This window comes from Sturnus vulgaris, chromosome 3 (genome assembly GCF_052056855.1).
Source record: "Sturnus vulgaris isolate bStuVul1 chromosome 3, bStuVul1.hap1, whole genome shotgun sequence".
Taxonomy (NCBI): Eukaryota; Metazoa; Chordata; class Aves; order Passeriformes; family Sturnidae; genus Sturnus; species Sturnus vulgaris.
In genome coordinates, this window is record NC_142245.1 from 62,396,348 (window position 1) to 62,418,997 (window position 22,650).

The 22,650-nt window shown below is 37.6% G+C and overlaps 1 protein-coding gene across 14 annotated transcripts in view; it reads left to right on the forward strand.

Annotated features, from left to right (window-relative positions):
- Positions 1-22,650, forward strand: part of PTPRK (protein tyrosine phosphatase receptor type K) — a 377,978-nt gene that overhangs the window by 211,935 nt on the left and 143,393 nt on the right. For all 14 annotated transcript variants that reach the window (XM_088161829.1, XM_088161832.1, XM_088161831.1 and 11 more), the window contains exon 7: positions 6,360-6,653. In XM_088161829.1, coding sequence (XP_088017955.1) covers positions 6,360-6,653 — 294 coding nt within the window. The remainder of the gene's footprint in view (positions 1-6,359; positions 6,654-22,650) is intronic.

Genomic DNA, 22,650 nt, shown 5'->3' on the forward strand with positions numbered 1-22,650 from the left:
GACTTCCCATGTGAAGTCTGATTAGTGGTTGGAGGTCTTGGAGCAATGTACACCTAGAGGTGTGTTTTTAATAATGCCATAGAAGAAAATATGCCACATTCTTGTTTTTTGTTTTTGCTTTGGCATTTTTTTCGGCCTTTTTGCATTTCCTAGTTTTCAGAAGCCAAGGAGAGTGCTCATCTTCCATTACTGAACTGCCCTCAATGGGTTGCACAAATTATTCGAGGAACAGTCTTTTTAGGTTTTTTATTTGTATTCGATGTGTTATTCAGCAAAACCACTAAGGACCAAACTACTCACTGGAGATGGAACATATAGGGTGACAGACTCAGCTGTGAGTGTAGTCTGTCATGCACAGAAAGAGAAAACTTGAGATCTTGTTGGAAATTTTAAAAATAAACTGCAGAGGCTTCTTGTGACTTTAAGGTTCATGATACCACTGCTGTTCATCAGGTCTGTGCTTTCAGCTTGGTATCCCTCAATCCTCTGCATTAACCTGTTTTTTAACAGAGCAGAAGGATTTCTTATCAGGCAAGTACTGTTTTCTGTAATGCTTGCCCTTTAGTTGGCAAAGTCCCCTGTTTGTGTTAATACACCTTGTATTGGTGCTGAGGGGTGGCAGGTCGTGTCAGGCTGCTATCAGCATGGAAGACAGACAGGTGTCCTTGCAGACAGGCCAAAATAAACTTGTCTTTAATTCTGATTTTTTTTTTTTTTTAATTCTCTCAGAGCAGTACTTCCTTACAGTTTTGGAGAGTTGAATGAAATATTTCTAGTCTGTATTAGAGATATGTCACATGCAGAATGATTTTTACAGAAATAAAAAACAAACAAACAACAAAAAAACCCAGTGTTTGGGTTCAAAACCTCCATGGTTTATTTTCATTTTCACACTGTTCATAGTTCATTTTGTCACCGTCTTCATGACCCCATAATTTCTTTCAGTTATACTTCTTCGGAGCCATAGGTATGAGAAACATCTTCTATTTCCCCCCCAGCTTATAAGTAAGAGAATGCAGAATTTCCTACTGCTATTGTTCTTCAGTTACTATTCTCATTGTTCCATTTGTAGCTTAATACTCTATTTTAATTCAAATTTTAGGTCACTGCTTCTTGTTAATTCTTTTTTTTTTTTCTGCGGAATTAACCAGCTTTTAGGACTGAAAATGTTGTTTCCCTGCTATTACTTTACTGCCATAATCTTTTCTTCTAAATGTTATTCATGTTCTCCAAATTTTAAACAAATATTTCTACTTCTTCTGGTTTTCAATACTTTTAAAACCACATAAATCTCTAGAGCAGTATGTAATCTTCCAGTACACAAAAAGTACTGAAGCAGTGTAACTCTTGCAAGGAATTGCCAGTCTGCTTCCCCATGCAGTTCTGCTCCCATGCCATGGGTCTTCTGGTGCAACTGTACCATGATATTTCCACATGCAATCTGGAGCCCAGTGCAGAGGCACACTTCTCCACAGGTCCAGCAAGCAGGGATTTACCCCTTACCCCTCTGTGCCTTGGGTGTCTCAGATCACCTGGGTGTCACACGCCTGGGGACATGGCAAAGATTGTGCTCTAACTATGCATAGCCACGGTGGGTCAGGCACTGAACCTCAGCTGAATTAAACCAGAAAACCAGAGAGCTTGAAAGAAATATGCAGACATGCTTAAACAGCTTTGCAAGAAATTTCCCTAGAAGAGGAACTGAATTTGATATAGGTAGAAGCTGAGTCAGTCTTGAGTCATTTGTAGAGACATCTTTGCTGTACTCCCTAGAACATCCTGTACTAGCTGTATTATGTATATACAGCTAATACATGACTTTATATTTCTGTTTCTTTGAATTATGACAAATTTTAAAGGAACTTTGTATTCTTTTGCTTGACCTACTGTCTTACTAGCTTATGGTGTAATTAAAACATCAATTTTAATTTCTGGGGAGGCAAGGCTGATGTCGGGGTACTTATAATGAATGAATGCTTTGTTACACTTGTAAAAATTAAGCTTTTTATGGTTATCCTTGTTGTGTGTATTGGGTTAAACAGCTAATGCTCCTCAGCACACCAAGTGTATGGCGTGGTGTGAGATCTTTCACAGAGCAAGCTGAACATGCTGTGACCAGAGGGAAGGCACAGTGTGTGCATGAGTGGAGGGGACTTGCAGGCTATTACTGCACATCATCAGTGTGTGCAGGTCCTGTACAAGGCACGAGTGGGATGAGAGTGGATGAAGGCATGCACCTGCTCTGACTGTCTGGGCAATGTGGTGACCAGCCCTCTCCTCCCCACCTCTCCAAACCTTTCTGCTGCACAGCAAGAGTCTCTTGCGACTGATACATGTCATGCTCAGCAAAACACGTCTCTTGTCAATAAGATTTTAAATTAAGATTTTATCAGGCATGCATCCAGTATCAGCTTTTCCTCCAAAATGGAACAATATGTAGAATTCTGGTTTATTTTTACTTTTCACTTTGAACTGATCATTAACAGTATATGATTGCCAGTAAAATACAAACGAAACTATCTTCCTTTGTTTTTAACTTAAGAAGTGTTTAATCTTGGAAGGCAATGTAGTAGAGTATTTTACTTGAGAATATTGTAAATTTTATATATATTAGTTACTGTACTAATAACACTAATGACCTTTTCTGGTTTTGTTTCTTTTTTTTTTTGCCTGTAAATGCATAATTATTTGCATACAATGTTTCATATTAAAAATATGATACAACCACTTAACTGTAGGAAGACTGGTAGAGCAGGTTGAAGCTGCATGCTTATTCTAGTCATCGGTGCCTAAATATCACACTACATTTAATGTACAATGTCACATACATAGTGATGTGAGCATAATGTACTGCTAGTAGCTTAGCAGAATGAGCATTTTAGTACTGATGAAATGTCAGTCTTAATTTTTTATTACCTTAGCTGTTGGCATTTTATGTCAAAACCAGAGCTGACCAAATACTGCAACATGCTATGCATGGAAACACTTTAATTTATTTATGTCTTGCAGATGTACGAGTGGTCTTTTAATATAGTCTTTCTGAGATATTAGTGGCCATGAAAACTAGAAGGGATTTCATCAGATTTAACACTTTTATATACTGGCTAAAGATATAATTAGAAAATGAATCAGTAATTAAACTAGTTACATTGGATAAGGAATCTTAAATTTTGTGCTTAGCAAAGGAAGAAATTAAACTCACCATGCAGGGCCTTTGATCAAACTTTTTAGTGTTTCTTAAATACCTGTTAAAACTGTGATTCTACTGATGAGTTAAACCATCTATGGGTTGAAATATTTTTTTGTAATAATTTTCAGAAATTATTGTTTAGAACCTTATGGCTTTTCACATAGAGTTCATGGCTGAGAAAAGGGGAACTGAGCTCAAGTAAAGTTGATTGCTAGGAATACTGTGTGCCTTAGCCATATCTCCCCATAAGGAAGGTGGGTTCTTTTTGGCAGAAATGAAGGGCACAGCTCTCCGGTGGGGTTGCAATGATCAGAACAGAGAGAGGACAAAGGGACATCACAGTTCTGCCTCACCTGGCTTTAGGTCTGGGTGACTGGAAGCTGAAAAATGCATCTGAGTAGGTCCCACCTGCATTGGAGGGCATTGACAGGGCCAGGCAGGAGGGAAGCTGCAGTGGTGGGTACCTGGTAAGCCTCAGCTTCCTACAATTTTACCTCTAATCCAGGCTCTGAACATCTAAGCCATCATCTGGTTTGGCTGAAGCTGAGTTTTTATGTTGTTTATAAACCAGAACAAACTTCTGAGTGGGTGATTTTCTTTAGGGCACTTTTTCATGCATCTCCTTTTATTTTTCATGCCTCATATAAGAGGTTTTTCATTTTTGGCAGAATGTCTTCTCAGGGCACTCTGAAACCGGATTATTTACTACAGGTGGACCCAGATTGCTGGGGTAAAAAAAAGCTAGCAACATATACTTCTTTGAAGGACATAAATTGTGTTTTAAAACTCACTGAAAGAAAAGTATTGTTGATATGTACGATATTTTCTATGGGAATGGCAACCAAAACTTTAATAATGTCTTTGTTCTATCTTTTTCAGCTATCAATGGCAATTTTTAAACTGTAAAAGTTTCAGGTTGCTGTACATACAAAAAGGAATTGTGATTTCAAATTATAATTGGAGATGTGGTTGTAGAATAATGAATGGGAATAATTAATAGAAAGCTAATTGGGTAACATCAGAAAAGTTTATCCTGGTATATTGGGACTGCATGCTTCAGTTGATACTTAGTGTACTTTTGGGATTTCTGGTTGCACCTCACCTCTGGTTCTGATAGTATATTGTATTATGAAGAATATTAATAATGCTGCAGAACAATTACTTGTTCATTTGCTAACTGATTAAAATTCATGCATAATTTATTGGAACTGGGAGAGACTTTATAAATAAGTCTCCTTGGCCTCAAGAGCTTAAAAACAAAATGTGTATGCTAATATAGGAATGTGCTTTACTTCTTAACATAAAAACTTAATAGATGATGGTCTCATTCATATGAGATTTTATTTGTGATAATTGTACTCTTAATCAAAGTGTATACTTCTAAATATAGCCATATGTTTTAGAAGTTTATAACTTGGAGCTGGTAGTGCATCATGCTCATCAATGATGATGTTTTCTGCTATGTTGACCTTAGAATACATTAGTTTGACATTTAATATGTTAGCTCCACAGCAAATAAACTACCCTCGTTATGCCCAGCTGCATTTCTGAGCTTTGATGCAGGTAGGGATCTAAATTAATTCAGAAGCACATATATTGCCGAAGAAGGGGGAGACATTAATAATGAATTGAGGTACTTTCTATAGTTTTGTTTATCCTGAAGCAGAAATGGAAATATCTTGGAGCATTCACTTTTTCACTCTGGGAGGAAAAAATCAGCTCCCATTACAGCCACTATGACATGGCTACAGACTCCCTGGTGTCCAAACTGAGTGGTTTGAGAAGCAGCCAATTTAGAAAAAAGTCTGCAAGATACGTGCAAAAATCTGGGAAACTTGGTCGCTTATAGAGCTGGTAAATACACTGTTTGGAGCAAGCTGTGGTACCTGGAAGGGATGATTTGCTGCTGGAAATAGAGAAGCAGGCAGAATCAGGGAGTCATTACCTGAACTTCACCACGCAGGGAGGATGGGATGTCAAAGGAGGTCCAGCACTCCCCACCATGTGTTGTGTCATTGACACTGGTGGGATCACCCCTGGGAGGCAGAATACGTGCAATGCATCCGTGTCTTAACTTCTATTGTGCTGAATGTAGGGGTCCCCTGCTAGGGAAATATTATGGTCTGGGGTTAAAAGTTATTTTTAATGTTCTGGCCATAAGATCCCCTCTACCTGCTCAGAGCTGCTGATTTGTTAGTTCTGCATCACTGCTGTGTGAAACCCCTGTGTGTACCGAATTTAGCATTGTTGCCTAATTAACTGTAACAAATTAGCTGAAATATGAGCCATCTGGAATGAAAATGAACCTTCCATGTTTATCAGTGAATTCATTTTATTAGAAAAATACTTGTTGCTTGTGATTGTTTCTTAAAATAAATCATGCTGAGGCAATAACTTCTACGTTAACATTTCTCAGGGCAGGGGAGACCACCCCTTCCTGTTTGGGCTGTCATTACCTTTTACACATTGCAGCTGAATTGAAATATGTAGGCAGGCAGAAGCTGATGAGAAGAGAGGATGACAAAAGGCAGCACACATCCTATTGTTCAAGTTTCAAAATCAGTAGTAACTTACTAAAGAATAAAATATTATATGTTGTTGCCATATGTCTTTATTTTGTCATTCTTCTGGCAGCTTTGCTCAGTTCTGAGTATTCTGAATGCCTGTAATAGGCATCTGTATCCTTTTCCCTAAATGCATCCAGTGGGTTTCAGATTAACTGCAGTGATACTCATTTTTAAGAATATTCTGTGCAGGGGTTGTGTATCATCTATTGCAGTTCTTTCTATAAGGAAAGTGCAAATGTGACTTCAGTCAATAAAAAAAAAATCTCAAGTTATTGGTATAGTAAATTATATAAATGAGCATAGTTTTTTTCAGAAAAAATCTCAAGCAGCAACAATGTATAAATCAGACAGGATTTTGTGGTCTCTAGCTGAGATTTTAAAAAGGAAAATATAGCGTTGAGCAGATCCCAGTAGTGCACCGTTCACTTCCATCAGCTGAAATTCTCCTCAGCTCTTCTTCGTTGATGTCAGTTTGAATTTGTTTCTGAGGTTTGGAATCTTTGCTGACCAAACTCTGACAACTTCCTGTGTAGACAGCCCTCATCTTCGTGGGTTTTCCAGCTTTTGTTTTATCGCTGGCTTATTTCTTGTCTCCCCTGCAGAGCCGCCTCGGCCAATAGCACCCCCGCAGCTGCTGGGCGTTGGGCCCACGTACTTGCTCATCCAGCTGAATGCCAACTCGATCATTGGGGACGGCCCCATTATCCTGAAAGAAGTGGAGTACCGGATGACGTCCGGGACGTGGACCGAGACCCATGCTGTCAATGCACCGACCTACAAGCTCTGGCACCTGGACCCCGACACCGAATATGAGATTCGGGTCCTGCTCACCAGACCAGGAGAAGGTGGGACAGGGCAGCCAGGACCACCACTCATCACCAGGACCAAGTGTGCTGGTGAGTGTTGCTCTGGAAAAATTAACAAAAAACCCAAAACTGTTTGCTTTATGAATTAATGGATTGGTAGGCCTGTTGGCTTCAGTTAACTTGTATCAGGACTTAAGGATTCCCTTTGCACCCACAGGATCCCCAATTTCTGGATCAGTAAGGATTTGCTGTGTCCTCTTCTTTGCCTGGTCATTGTCTAGGTTGGTAACCCTTGCAGGGTAGATTAGGAGGCGGGAAGTTAGAAATCTAAGTGCACATTTTGCTTCTCATCATGTAAGGAAGGGGACCTCTTGATTTCTGGAAAGTCCTGACTTCCTTGTTTTTTCACCTTTGTATTTTCAATTACTTTTAAGTAAACTTGCACATAAAGCAAATTGCATGGGGAAAAAAGGATTTGTTTAAGTAATAGAGTCATGAAAAAAAGAAAAAAAAAGTAGCGTACTTCTGCATAATATGTCTTATCCCAAGCAGTTACGTATGGCCTGACAGAATCTTCAAGAACTAAAATACAAATACTAAAATCTCTAGCTATGACTGCTCCCCGGGGAAGTGGTCTCAGCACCAAGTCTATCAGAGTTTGAGAAGTGTTTGAACCATGCTCTCAGGCTCGTGGTGACTCTTGGGGCTCTCCTGTGCAGGACTGGGAGTAGGACTCAATGATTCTTGTGGATCCCTTCCCTTCTATGATTTTCTCAATTGTAGAATACGATTGAAAATACCAATGGAGTGTTTTCTCCATTTTTCACTAGTATCACCAAAATCATGTGCTGCTGAGCCCTGCAGTCTGCTTCCTGTTTCTTAGAGTGCCTCTGCATAGCCAGCATCAAGAAGATTAAGCACTGTCAACTTGTGTTATATGCTGTTCCTTCTAAAGCTACCTAAGGTTATTTTAATCTCAGCTTTCACAAGAAGAAAGATAATACCTACATCTCATAGTTGCAAGGGAGAAAAATTATAGATTTGAATCTCAGACTGTGAGGAAAATAAATATAAATTAAATTGTGGGTTTTTCCCTCCTAGTCTCAGGACTTCTAGGGTCTGACAGTATTTTAAAGTTGGCACAGTATTAGATTTAGGAAAGAGTGCTGATAACCATCTATTCAAAATCGCATTAAAGTAATCAGAAGGACAAGCTGGAGTCTCAGGTTTGCATGTATCAGGTATATATGTGCATATGTGAATCAGAAATAAAAATAGTTTTTTCGCAAGTTGGAGACAGATGTCTGATGGATGACCACTCATTTTGTTTACTTAAGGAAGAGTGTCAGAGTCTGGATCTGAAGCCAGAACTTCTAGAAGACAGTCATAGGTCAGTGGGTATGAATTCCAGAAAATTAGAGAATCTTTTTAAAAGTTGTTCATAGTATTGTCTGAAGCTGATGCACAAAGCTGGAGTAGACTAAACTGAAGGCATCTTTTGGAGTTTGTGATCGTTTTTATAATTTAGTCTGTCTTTCCAGTGAAGCAGAAAGATCTACGTGTCTATCTCATTTAAGGTGTCAGTCTTTGAGATCTAAGTAATGTTAAAGTATTGGTTTATTGCACAGAATTGGTTTAGACATTCTTCTGAAAAAGTAGGAATTAGAAATCTGCTTCTGTTTTAAAGAGGCTGAGCCGAGACTAACAATTTGAATGTTCAGGTTGTTTTCCTAGCACTTGAAAAAATGTAACTTAATTTACCCAGGTTGTGACAGAGTAAAGATTTTTAGTGGGAAAAGAAGTAATGAATTACGTGGCATATTTTTAGAAACCTCTTACGGGAAATAATGTTGTTGTGGGTGTGGTTTTATTTTTAATTTTTTTTGTAACATAAAGTTCACATGTAAGGCTCCAAAATCTAGTCTGGCTTGAGAAAAAAATTCAACTCAATTTAATCCAGTGTGAAATTAAGCAGATCAAAAAAATTCTTGTGCAGAAAATTCTGAACTTTGTGACATTATTTTAATAATAATAACATTTCAAGCTGTTTACCTTGCAGTAGGACTGATTCTTCTTATTCCATTAAAGTGAAGGCAAATAATTGTTACTGTTAGCTAGTTTCAGTTAGGAGAAGGTGTGTCAGCAAAGATTTTTGAAAACTGAAATATTGTGCCCAGCATCAGGGATGAGTCAGGGACAGATCCAGATTGAATGCCCTGCTGCCTTCTCACCTGTTTGGAAAATGAGACAGACCTTCCTTTTCTGCAGTGTTTTCCCAAGGCTTCTGATAGATAACTGCAAGTCCTCATCAATATGAGTTTTTCTGGTTGTATGTACTGATATTTTGCTTGTAAAAGGCAAATTAAAAACATAAAAATTAGTCTCTTCCAAAGAGAAGATTTATAAGAAAAGGCAAAGGTAATAATGGAATATCTCACCCTGCAGTCTCTGCTGCTGCCGGTATTGTACCAGGGACTGGCAAATGATTTACTGTGCTATATTAGATAACATCTCTGCAGCAATATCTTCTTTCTGGAGTTTCTTCAATTATTCCTAATTCTCATTTCTGACAAGCTCACTTATTTTTCAGATAGATACTCCCTTTTCTGTCAGTGTTCTTTGTCAATTTTGTTTCTCCATAAGTTTTATACATAGTAGTTCAAATTCTGAAACAAGTTATCATTGATTATCTGCTCAGTATCAGATGGAATAGTGGGAAATAAATTAATTTTTAACATGAAGTTTGCTCTCTACACAGATTAAAAAGTGTGCATTAGTGAACGTCGATCTGATGAGATTGTAAGGATTAAAGTTTGCATTCCAAGTAGTAGCAACAGCAAACTGGCAGAAAAAATAATGAGAATAAGCTAGCATTCTTCTCTCTGTTTAATACTTAAGCAAATAATGGCATTATTTTCAAATGAAGTTCAAAATACTTTCCCCCCATAATTCATTCAATATTTATCATTTAATGCTATTTCTTAATAACATATTATTGATCAGTTGTCCTCTGCTTTGCTGTAGATGTATTCTACTCCTTAGTGATTTGAATGATGATCATATTTACCTCATTGCCATACATGCACTTTTATTATTAGGTATTTAGATCATTTTCTGTCTTCCTTATAGCAAAACTAGAGTCTGGTGACTCATTTACTAAATGTTTCCACTAATACGAAACAAAATTGTTCTTTAATGAAGGGATAATTCTTCCACTAGTTAAGTCCTCTGACAGCCTGTTTGTCTACTCAGCATTTCCCAGGTAATATTTCCTGTGCCGAAGTGAAGGCATTTTGTTAGATGTGTTGTTTTATCAGTCTGATTAAAGATAGTGCTGAGCGATCAAATGCGTGAAACCATTGAGTCATTTTTAAATTACTGAAGTCTGAAGCATCTGAAGCAAAACACTATTTTCTTACTTTATCCTTTGTAAGAACCAGGTGTGTGGTTTGTTATTTCCTCTTCTAAGCACCACCGACGATATGGCCAAGGTATTGTGATCCCAGCTGCTAATGCTGAAGGGTATTGCCTCGGTCCTCACAGGGCACCTGAGCTTTATTTCATTCTGACTTTGCCTCTTGCCTGGGGTCATTGCTCAGATTATTCACTTCTCCAGGATTCTAACACCAAAACAAAAGGCAGAGAGTAACACTTTAACCAGAAGTAATCCTTAAGGCTGTTTTCTGTGGCTCTGGAGTGTGTTGTAGTTCTGAGCATATCCTCTGAGTTGTTATTGCCTTTCTTCCCTTGAGGGGGTAGGAGGAGAAGGGCAGGGTGTAGAAAATATGTAATAATCTAAAATTGTCCACTTAGCCTTCTTTTTCAACTCTAAATTAGAAGTTGTTCTCTTATGTTGGCTGCTGCTTGTGAGTAACAGCTCACAGCTCAGTTTTATGATTAACTGATATTTTAGTGGCAAAGGAGGTCAATAGTTCAGCCTGTCCAGAGCTTAATATATGTACACAATGGAATTGCTTGCTCCTACTTTACTGAAGTTCAGCACAAGGGTGTGCTTTTTCAGAAAGGCATGAAGAATTGTAAAGCAGTTAGAGAAAAGAGTGATGTGTGTTATCATTTTTTTTGTTTTGATAATGAAATGAGTAAGGACAGGGGAGAAGCTTTATATCTTTAGCAGAGCTGAGAAAGGAAAAATATTTCTCAATTATATTATTATTATTATTACTATTGTCATTATTATTATTTCATTGTTCAAAATCTTTATCTGCCACAGAGACCTGCTATTGGTAACAGTCAGCCTCAAGGCACGAGAGCAGGAGATGCTGGTTCAGCAACGCAGTGTTGGTACATGAACACCTGCAGTTGAAGGCTGGGGAGCTGGGCTGCTTCCTGCTGCCTTTTCAGGTGCAGAATGTTTGTGTACAGTTTCTATATGCATTAATTTCAAAACAATATACACAGAGTACAGGATACTGCTGAATTCTCCTCTAACAAACAAAAAAAGGAAAGCATGGAAAAAATATTGAAAAAGAAAAGCAAGACAAAAAGGCTTTTGGTAATTTTCTTGGGATTTATAGCAGAGGGACTCCAGAGAGGTTGCCATTGAGAAAGTGACCCTGCATGGCCACCTGGAGAATTAAAATGTTGCTGTGGCTACATAAAAATTGTAAATTATTTTTAAAATGAGTGGAGTGAGAGGGACATTGCAGTATAGAATCTGCATGTGCAGATGTGGGACGTGTACAGAGCTACTTCACTCAGTGTTTGTTGCATTTTACACTTGCAGATCCAAGGCAGAGGGTTCAGGGTGGAGATCTGGATTTGTAGGCTTTACTGTGTGCTGCAAAAAAGGAGAATTTAGAATGTTGGAATATGAGGCAATGTGTTTATAAAATTGGATACAGTCTACATCACAGGAGGCTCCTGGAATATACAGCACTGAACAGATAAGCTGTGTTCCTCATTTGTGTCCCTTGCAGTACTGCAACTGCAATTGTTGAAATCTTAAAAGATAATAAAATACAGATAAGTGCAGAATTTTCAGTCTCTCTTTTTTTTTGTTGTTTTTGAGGTTTTTTGGTTTGGTTTTTTGTTTTTTTTTTTTTGGTTGGTTGGTTTTGGTTTTTTGTTTTTTTGTTTTTCTGGGTTTTTTTTAGTGGGGACAGAGAGAAATATTTACCTTTACAGAAAAACAGCTGTCTTCATGTTTCAAGCAGAATTTTTATCTTCTTTCCCTCAAAGTAGCTATTATTATGGATTTAGACTATAGCTTCAAGGGCAACGTGAATACATTTGAGTGCTTAAATTACATGTTTTTATTGCTCATATTTTTGTTGTTTACAGTTTGAATGCATTTTAAGGACAAACTAAATTAATATCATACTTTTAAAAATTATTTTACATTTGTCATTCCAGAAGAACCCTCATTACACCAATATTTATAAGTTGCTGTTGTTTTTACAAATGTGTTTGGCACTTGTCATTGTATCTGGGCTTTTGGCCAGGTAGTAATTGGAACCATTTAAGATCTTGCTATCAGATTCCAAATGCACCAGAGTCTGGTTCCATATAGGTTTACCAACTGGGTATGATATGGGGAAGTGCAGCAGGGAGATATTAAAACAATGGAAAAAGTCTGGACTAAGGAATTTCATCATATTCCTGTTAAGACTGAATACTAGAATTATTATTGAGAAGGCATCCTGTAGAAGAGCCATCTGATCTGGACTGTCATCTGGCACCAGCAACCATGCTCTGCTTATTGTGCTGCTTGCCATGCTGAGATAGCCATACCACATATAGAATCCTAATGAGGCTTATATCCATAAGAAAGGAGTGTAGTGCAGCTGACTTACCTAGCAAGGGACCAGGCAGACTGCCCAGCCAAGCTCTTGTCAGATTGTGTAAATTAAGCATGGTATCCTCTTTTTCAAAGGAATGCAATGCTGATGACTCAGTTGAATTGGCAGTAAACTGCAGGTTCAGACACTGACCTCCCCTAAATTGGTTTTCAACTTTTTTTGTTTGCTGTATTCAGCCTTGCTTAGTATCATTTACATGGTACTTGCAGCTGCAAGTTCCCTCTGCACTAACTGGAAACTTTCTTCCTGTAGCATTGCAAGTGCCATGTTATACAAGACATGTATTTCCTGAATTCTTTCGTGTTTCATTCTTGGGAAGAGTTTTGTTCATGGCTATTTTTTTTATAGTATGGTATCATATTCAGCAGTAAATCACTCTGATGCTCTTCACTTAGGATAGCAGACCTAGGTAGATGGACTCCCCTAGCATGGCCACCCACATTTCAAAGCCTCTGCTGTGTGCAGTGGCCTCTTCTGCATTCTTTATGAGGCCTCTGCCCGTGGGCAGGGAGGGATAAGTAACCTACAGCAAGACATGGTTATGATCTTTGGCATTTGACACCCTAGCAGTTAAGGTTTTGGTGCAAAGACTTTGATTAAAGTCACTGGCTCTCTTTCTGATAAAGGACATGAAGTCAGGATGCCCCTTCACCGTGTGGTAGAGGTAGGGGAGGAAAAGGAGCAGCTACCAAGATTACACAGAGCTCCCTCGTCTCTCAAGCAATTTCTCCATCTCTTGCCTCACCTTAGTTTGTTTGGTGGCTTTTCCCAGAGCAGAATGTGCCACAGCACACTGAGACTGTTGTGATTTATCCAAAGTGCATGTAACTAGTCAATAGATCACACTTCCAAGAGGAGCACTGTCTGTGGTAAGAAAATATATTGCAGTACATTAATCCACGGTGCCCATTCCAGCTGTAAAAGAATGTATGTGGGCAATAATTCATATTGAAGCACTTGAAATGCTCTGGGTGCACCCAGGCCAGATAACTCACAGCCTGATTAGAGCGTCTGCAAAGTTGGGGAATGATGTTCACAGATTTTTGGTCTGTGTCTGCTTCTTAAAAACAAGGCTGCAGGTTGAGATAATCTTTCTCTTTAGAAAGACTGGAGCTCTTTTTTTGAACTGTGGCTTCTATTTTCTAATTTCAGCCGAAATATTTTTTTTATTTTTTTAGCATGATTGATTAGTGTGTTTGCTTTAGTTTGGTTTCATAATTAAGGTCTCTCAACTGTTCCGGAATGCAATATTAATTTTATAGTGTTTGAGAACTGGTAAGTACGTAAATAAAACAAACATTTATAGGATTGGCTTTTATTGTACATTCATTTATCAGTCCATTAAAAATTAATCAGGGAAAATTTTAATAAAGTTTTTTAAGTCGCTCTGATTATTATAGCTCTAAAGTATTCTGGAAGCATACTAATTTTTCAGCTATTTTGGCACTTTTGGCAGAGTAGTGTGGATTAGATATGGAGGGCTATGAGTAGCAGGAGTGGAAGGGTGGAAGAAGAAAGCAGAACCAGCAGCCTGTGCTGTGGCAGGGGATGTTGATGAGATTTACCAAATGCATTTAATATTTTTTGTCTCTCTCCAAAGCCATTACAAAGAGATACCATGTTATTCTTCCCAAAAAGCCTGGTTTTTACATTCTTTGGACCTCTGCTAGGTAAATATTTGGTTTCTATTTAATTATTATTTGCTCTTTTATTTTTTTAACTTAGTTTCATTTTAATGGTGAGCAGCATAATTATTTTCACCTAATTTGAACCTAGACTGTATGAAGTAGAACTGAGTGAATTTCACTCTCTTCCCACTTAATTTCTCAGTAAATCCTCCTGCTGGTGCTGAGAGGGGTAATGGACTATGTGGTACTTTTGTATGGAATGAAATAGCCTCCATTTTAACAATGAGTTGAGGAGCATATTAAACAGCAATTGATATCAAGTTACCCCTCAGGTGATCAGTAGGTCCAGAAACCTAAAATGACTTGTCAAGTCTCTTAATGTTATGTAGTTTTGTTTGCTGTTTTCAAATGAAAATCCGGAGCAGTCTTGGAAAGCTCCAGATGATTTGAAAAACAAACATTTAAAATACTGACACGAAGGCTAAGGATCATCCAATTAATTAAAAGCTTGTCATCTTTACTTTAATTCTGAACAGAATAATGGAACAACCAATACCAAGCTTGATTAATGAAGAATTAAGGAAGTAATACAATTAGAGACAGTCAACAGATTTATAGAATGCTCTTGTCAGAATAACTTGATTTTTTAAAAATTAAATTACGGATTTGGTTAATAAAGCTGATATTGTTCTTCTCTAATGCATTTAATTTGATATAAGGCATTTTGATTAGGAAACTAGAATAAAATCAACTCAAATGGAGAAGAACTGGCTTATATATCTAAAACTGGTTTTGTGGATTAATTGAATAAACACTTCTGTTTGTGCCCTATCAGGAACAGTTCCATGTAATTTATAAAGAAAACGTAACTATGATAAAGGTGACAAATTATAGAATATTATGAAACTGGTAGAAAAAAAGCCGCTTGGAAAAAGACTTGAGTTCTAATTTACAGTGCTTTGAATTGGCTGAATCTCATCTATGTTTCAAGTACAACATTTGCAGTATAATAAAAGCAAAGTAGGCCATATGTACAGAGTGGGAAAAGAGATCTGAGTCTCATGGACTATTAGGGCTGAGACTTAGGCACTGGAACTAGAAGAGGTCCTGTAGTCCTTAGCTTGGAAACTAGAGCAAAATTTCTCCCTCTTTCCTCAGCATTGGAGAATGTTTTAAAGCTTTTGAAGGTGTAATCTTGAAATTGTTTACCAAATTAGTTTTGTTGTGATGTGACCAGAATTAATACTGAGTTTAGACAAACAGACATAATTTAAGCGGTAATTCTTCATGGGGTTGAAATTTATTTTCCTTGTTTCACATCTCCAAATCAACTGCATAAGCCTTTTATTCCCTTATATACTATTATTTTTTATTTCAGGTTACCTTTGAAAACTATTTCATTTTATCCATTTTGTTTTTCAGGTCATTAATTGCTAAAAGCTCTTTCATTACCCTTGGAAATGACAACACGCTAAATTATCATTCAGATAATTAAACATTTCAGATAATATAACAGTACCATAAGTAGATATTTTGCAGTTTATTACCTTTATTTTAGAGAAATTGTGCTCAATGATAGGGACTGCTGAAAATATATTGGACAATGTACCTTCTTTTGTCTGCAAAATGAACTAACAATTAGGCTGAAATGTCAGAGCATGAGCAGCCACTGGGAATATGATGTGCTCTATTCACAGTTCACAATCTGTAGTAGCTGAGATGATTACAAATAAATAAACCAGTTGAGTTGTACCATGTTTCCTTAAAGTAATGACCTTTGAAGACAGTTCAGAACTGCAGTTCAAGAAACTTGCTCTCTGTTTTTGGCCTTTGGCATCACCTTCGACAAATCAGTTCACTTTAGTGTCTCATTCTTATTTGGAAAGCAGGGTTGACTATGAATGTTTCCCCAGTAATTTTTCTCAAATATATTTACTTCACATGATTTGGTTTTTTTAAAAGCAAGAACTTTTCTTACTTTTGTTTTGCTGGCTTCAATGAGATCTTGGATTTGTCTGAATCAGCAGATTCAGATTTATCAGCATTTGTCTGAATTTATCAGCATTTTATCAGCATTTATCAACTTTTATCAGCATTTATCTGAATGCTAAATATTTTGTAGTGAGAATCTTATACAATGAAGATCATATGTAAGGGCTGAAATTTTTATTCATTCAGTGACAAGTTTTATCACTGATGTAGTGTCTTCATTCAGCTCTTAGTGTGACCAACCATGCAGAGCTGATTTTTGGTGTTGACTTGATATAATAAGGGGTGGATGGGGAGTGTGGGAAGAATGCAACAAACATGCTGTATAGAAATCAGTGGAGATCAATTCTTGAAATTGCTGGTTTTGTGTTTGGTTGTTTTTTTTTTTTTTTTTTTGCTTATCCCTTGTCTATTATCAGCTGGATAGCCATAATTAAGGATCCTGCAAGCTGAGTATGTTCTTTAATTCTGTGTGGGTCTGCCACTTCACCTCAAAGACTTCTTAGGTTGCCATTACCAAGCTTTTCTGATGCTCAGCTTTGTGTGTTTAGTTTTTCTTTTTCCTTTTTTTAACACGACCATACCCCCTTCAGCCCCAGATATTCCTTCCCTTCAGCCTTGAAACAGAGTTTAAAAGTTTATAGCAAATATGAATGCTTCTGCCTAAACAGTGGATGAGGAAGCAAATAATATGTTGTAGAAATCATTCATATGGCATAATATGCTTGTAGGTTTGCAGTTCGTATGGTGATGAATATAGTATAAGAATCTCTACAGAAAAGAAGCATGTAAAAAGTTTTTTAGCTGTGGCTTGTCTTGCCTAGCAGTACTTGGAAAAGTTGGAGAATGTCTATTTGAAAGACAAGTTAAGATGGTAGACATTTCTCATAGTCACTTTACTGAGGGGAGTATTCAGAGCATATACACATACTTTATACAATGAGAAAAAATACGTACAACAGTACGATTGTGTAGAAATCAATAAACCATGATGTTTATGCCTTTCTTTGAATTATTTAGTCATGAATTTACTAGTTGTCATGTGCGTTAAATTAAGGCAGTTCACAAATGTAGGGTTTTTTTCTCCTGTGTTAATTTGATCTGGTCCCACAGTGGGGAAAAAAAGTGCTATCACTCTTCAATATTGCTTTCATAAATCAGATTACTGTCTCTGTGTTTAAGAAAGGATTTGCAAGTTTAAGGTGGGAATTCTAAGTCTGTACAATAATTTCTGTGATGACTCTAGGTGATTTAAAAATAGATATGCTTTGGGTTCCCATGGGTGAGGCTTCAGCTGGGCTGCTGCATCCCATGGGGTGCAGGTTCTGTGTAAACCATAATCTTCCAATGCACTCTGAAAGTCTGCCTTGTGGACAGACTTAAATTAGAAAACATCAGATGCTCCTGCTATCCATTTTGTTGTCCTAAAACTAATCTCTTGGATACTTTACATTATTCTCTCTGTAGACACATGTGTTTCATCCACCTCTAAAGAGCAGCCATCATGTTCTGGTAGTTTTGTGTAAAGTATCAGGTATGATGGGCAGGCTTCCTTCTGCCTGTCTAGACCATGACACAGGCTAGGACACAAATATGCAGCAATTGTAGTAAAGAACAATAGTTGCAAAAAAACCCTTGTAGTATTTGTAATCTGTTTTTTCAGCCTTGAATTGCACAAAATCTGCCTTTAAATATCCTACTGTTATTCTCACCATCCTTCTTTCTGTTTTTCGTGCTATGCCTTACTCCATCTGATGTGGACTTGAAGTGGGGGTTAAATATAGCACTGACAAGTCATGAAGAAACTCTTTTGTCTCTGGCGCTAAAGGTCTGGTTTTTGGAGCACGGTTTGGTGAGATGTTTTCTGCACAGAACAGTTGCTGGTGTGAGAAAATGGGGTACAGGAAGCACTGCAGCATCTGTTATAGAAGTTCCTCTCAGTGAACATGATAGCATTTAAAAAAATATGAATGTCATTGTATATACATTTTATTGCTTGAAAATTTAATAATTCAATCCATTTCTTTGAATTTACCAACATTAGGAGTAGAACCCTTTATGATAAACATGAGCATAAAGGAGGACATGGACCTGGGCACATTAAGATGCCTTGATAGTGTGAGGTCTGACCATCCTTGCAGAGAGGCAGCATTGGGGAGCAGAGCTCTAATATAGTGTCCAGCCTCTAATATTTTAATTTCTGCAAGTAAAGTATGACTTTTCATCCTTGGTAAAGTGAGTGTTGAGCTATTTAGCAAGGGACAAAGCATAATGCCATCATTGGAGAGACGTATTTTCAACTTGGACAGGTGATATTTAAAGACCCTGAAGAGAGAAATGACCTGGCAGTGTAACAAGACATATCACAAGTGACTGTCTCGGAATGAATGAGAACAAGACAGACAATTTCCATTACTTCTCTGTGTTAAGGTACTACCATTATCCCCTAAACAACCACATGCTCCCAGCAATAATCATGCACTGTCTTCTTCTGTACTAATATGAAACTGGAATTCAATCTCTTTGACACATATTGCTTCAGCTTGTCTTGTCAAGTTGTTTCTCTGCTGGAGCTCAGCTGATGTATAGTGAATGGGCTTTGTACACTGACTGAAATGGGGAAATTTCCTTTGATGCTGGCTGCAGAGGTGCCAAGGATATGCTAGAAGAGAGAGGCTTTGTTTCTTGTAGCCTGTAAGTTATTGCCAGTTAGGAAATAAGTGAAACCACAAGCAGTTCTTCAAACTGGTTCTTTTGCAGTCCCTTTCCAGTCTGATCCGAGTACCCTGTGAGCCATGTGCTAATTCCCATAATACCTTGGAGAGAGGCAATCGTTCTTTTTCCACTGTCTTCTCAGGAGTGTGGAAATCCAGCACACTGAGTTTTATGGTAGGATTTTGTGCTTCTTTTTGTTTGTTTTTTCTCAGTGGGAACCTGTACTTTCAGTAGCTGATAGAATCTCTTCATCTTTTGTATCAATCAGGTCCTGCCTGTCAATTACAATATCCACTGTCATTATGGTATTCTGCACATTGGTGAAATATATTTTAGAGTAAACTTTTTAAAATTTTGAGTGGATGTGCTGGTTTCGTACATATGACATTTGGTGAGGAGGGAAGAAGACACCCATGGAAATTATTTTTTTCTGAGAGGAGATAAATACTATGTTGCAACTGTTAGAATTCTTATAAGGAGAAATTAAGTTATCATGTATACAAGTGAGAAAAATAAAGAACATTCTCCATTGTCAGTACCATCCTGGAGTCTGCTGGTTTTAACCTTTGGTGTAGTGGACAACCCACTAATTCCATATTTGAAATACTTGAAAATTTAAAATACTTGATCTGAGCCAGATAGAAGAGCATTTTAAATACTCTATCTCTTATGCATGTTCAGAATAACTTTTTTAGTAATTCAATATCTATTTATTGTGATTCTGTTTCTGTTTTTCTAATTTTAAAGCCGTCATTTAAGTTTTTTCTTAGCTGACTGCATCAGTACAGAAAACTGATAAACTGCCCTACCATATTCTGCATCATATGGTAGATTATTAAACTCTTATTTGACAAACATGAGTAGCTTGCAGGCCAGGCAAACCTTTCAGGGTGTTCTCTGATGAATGCTTGGTGGACCATGTGCTTTTATGTACAAAATATGTGTGAGGGCTCGTACAGTAAGACACCAGTGCTGCAGCACTTACTTGTGCCTACAACTGTCAGTAAGGTGTATTCTTTGATATGCCTTTTGTGATCTAGTTGGATTATTTAAAAGCTTCATGCAAGGAGTACAGGAAAAATATATATAAATATAGTTGTATGTATTGCTTTTTTTTTTAGCCTGTGCCACGTACATTATTTGACATGGTATTTTTATGTGTAGATTTTTCCATCTTGCCTCAAGGACAATAATAAAATAATGCATATGCATAAGGAAATTGAATGATGGTTGTTACTGATATCTCAAAGGTGGCATTTCTTAACTTTTAAACACTTTATTTTTCTCTTTTACTGCAATATAGCTTTTGTGCATATAATTTGCTATAAACAACAACAGTAGACATGAAGACCCTTCAAGTTCTTCCACTTGAAAGTTTCTTCTGGCAGTTAGAGAAAAAGAAAATTAATAAAAAATGTGTTTTGACATTTAAAAGAGAATTATTTCCCTTAAAATGCATAAAAGATGCAAAGTCTTAAATTGCTTGAGTTTGCACATTTTGGAGCATTACACTGACGTTTCTTAAACCTGTATGTGTAGCAGGTTTCCCTGTAGCAAGCTTCACCTTTGTCTCGTGAGCTAAATTGCATTTGAAAAAACAGCCTGTCAACTCCTGAGAAAAAATACAAAATTTTGTATGTCATCTAATGTCCTTCCCCTTCCATTTAAGATCTTGGATGTAAAGACAGACATGACCAAGTTTGCTTCCCCGTGGCTTCTTTTACTTAGGGCTTGCACCATCACTGTCCTTTTCATTGATCTCTACATTTTTTACTGCTGTTTCTATGGTGTTCAAGGACCATCTCTATATCCATTTCTTTCTAGCATTCTGTAACTTCTGGATTTGTATTTGTGGTACTGCTGTGTGTGTGCCAAGAGTTAACAGACTTCATCCTCTCTAGCTGCTGACCCTCAGGCCTTTTGTTTTTTCTGAAGGATTCCTGCTGCTCCCTTGACAGTTACACACTGACAGAGAAAATCCCAGAAGTGACGAGGCCAGCATTTGCTTACCAAAACCCCTCCACCCCATCCTCTACTACAGAGAAACAGCTCAAGTCCTTATGCAAGAGGAAAACATTTCCTATTTTAAAATAAAAAGTAGGAGAAAGCAATAGAGGGCTTGAAATGCTCTCTGCTATCTTAGATTTTCTTATGAGTGAATTAGTTGATAAACCTGACCATCACAATAGCTACTGACATTCTCCTCTCCCAGCTGTCTCAGGGCCATGCTGTTCAGCTCATGTTGCCTGGAAGGTGATGCTCTCTGTATCTTCCTCCATGAGACTGCTAATGTGCAGAGGCAGTTCCTAGCTTCCCATGTCCTGCAGGGGAAAATGTGTAGTGTGCAGCCTCCTGTGGGTTTAAGGGACCAGAGGAGATGAAAATGGTGAGACACTAATGAAGTAGTTGAGATCTAATGTGCTGTAAAGCTGGGGAAGAGATGGAGGCACTGCAGAACATGAGAACCTACCTGTCCCTTGCAAATCCCTGCTGCACTTCTGCTGTTGAAAGTCTGGCATGTATCACCATAACAGAGTGACAGGAGTGAGCAAGGGACCCATTCTTGAAGGCTGGGGTCAGCGAACAGCATGGGACAATGAGAGATCATATCTTTTCTTATTTACCTTTTGTAGTGAAGTTTTTCATGGCATAGATGGAAGAACCAACATCAACAGTTCCTGAATGAGTCATGGTGAAATATATGGTTCAGAATCAGTCTTTCTTCCTTAGATGCTTTATAAAGGAAAAAAGAAAAGCAAAAAAGGCAGACTGATGTTCTCTGTTGTGTTCAAAGACAGGGAAAGATCTAACTAGTTTGGACTGAAGCACTGAACTGAAATCTTGCAGCCCCCGATTGCTTCCAGAAATTGCCAGTGAATGTACATCACCACTCATAGGTGTTGCTGGCAGTATTTTCTGAAAAAGTATTTGAAAGAAATAGAGAAACCTTTGTTTTGAGATTTAAAACTGTGTATATGCACCAAAACACATAGATGTGTTGAAATGTGTATCAATTTCAAGAAAAATTTTCTGATAGCTTTGTAAAGAATAAAATAGTTTCAACATACTGAAACATTTTTTCTGTAAATAGTTCTAACGTCTTTAATAACCAGGCAGATGGTTAGAAGTATTTTTCTCTCTCCCAGTGTATTACAATAGATATGAAGGCGAAAAAATCCATACCTGTTGTATTTTCTGAATTTGAAAAAATAGACAAAACTGTGTGTTCCTGCCAGGTATCATTTGCAAAGAAGCAGCCACTTATTTTCAGTACATTTTTCTACATTGTCATCATAGTCATCTTTTTGTCTCAATCAGTCACATGACAGGGGTACATAAATGATACCAGCTACCTCGATGTCTGGAACAAAATGGATTCACCTTACTTTTTGGAACTCTGCGTTGTAAGGATGGGTTGTGGTGACAGAAAGCACTACTTAATCTTAAAAGTTGTGTAAAAAAAATTAAGTTAGAGGTAAAGAGAACATAAGGATAAAAAGGCTATATAAATTATAAATAAATGCAGTTTGAAAGTTGGAAGCAATTATAAGCTTACAAGAAGTAGAAACATTTGTTTTTCCAGTTGAAGAGAGAAATGCACTTGTGGCATGAATGTTTGAGTACCCCAACCACTGATATCAAAGAGGTTGGACTTCCTTGTGTGATGCACGCAGTGTAGTAATTTTGTCTGTCAAGATTGCTGCTGATCCCTGGGGGCCCAAGAGCCACTGCTCTTTTTTCACCCTCCAGCCCCCTTGGTGCACAGATTTGTCACTTAGGTGTTCTGCTTTTAATTCTTCCTGAAAGTATTGGTCAGCGGTTTTGTGTTTTCATCTGATGTCATGAGAACTGGACCAGTCTTTGGATCTGTAGTCAGAAGGCCAAACTGTTTTTAAGGGTAGACTCAAGTATTCCATCACAGATATATCTGGCAGC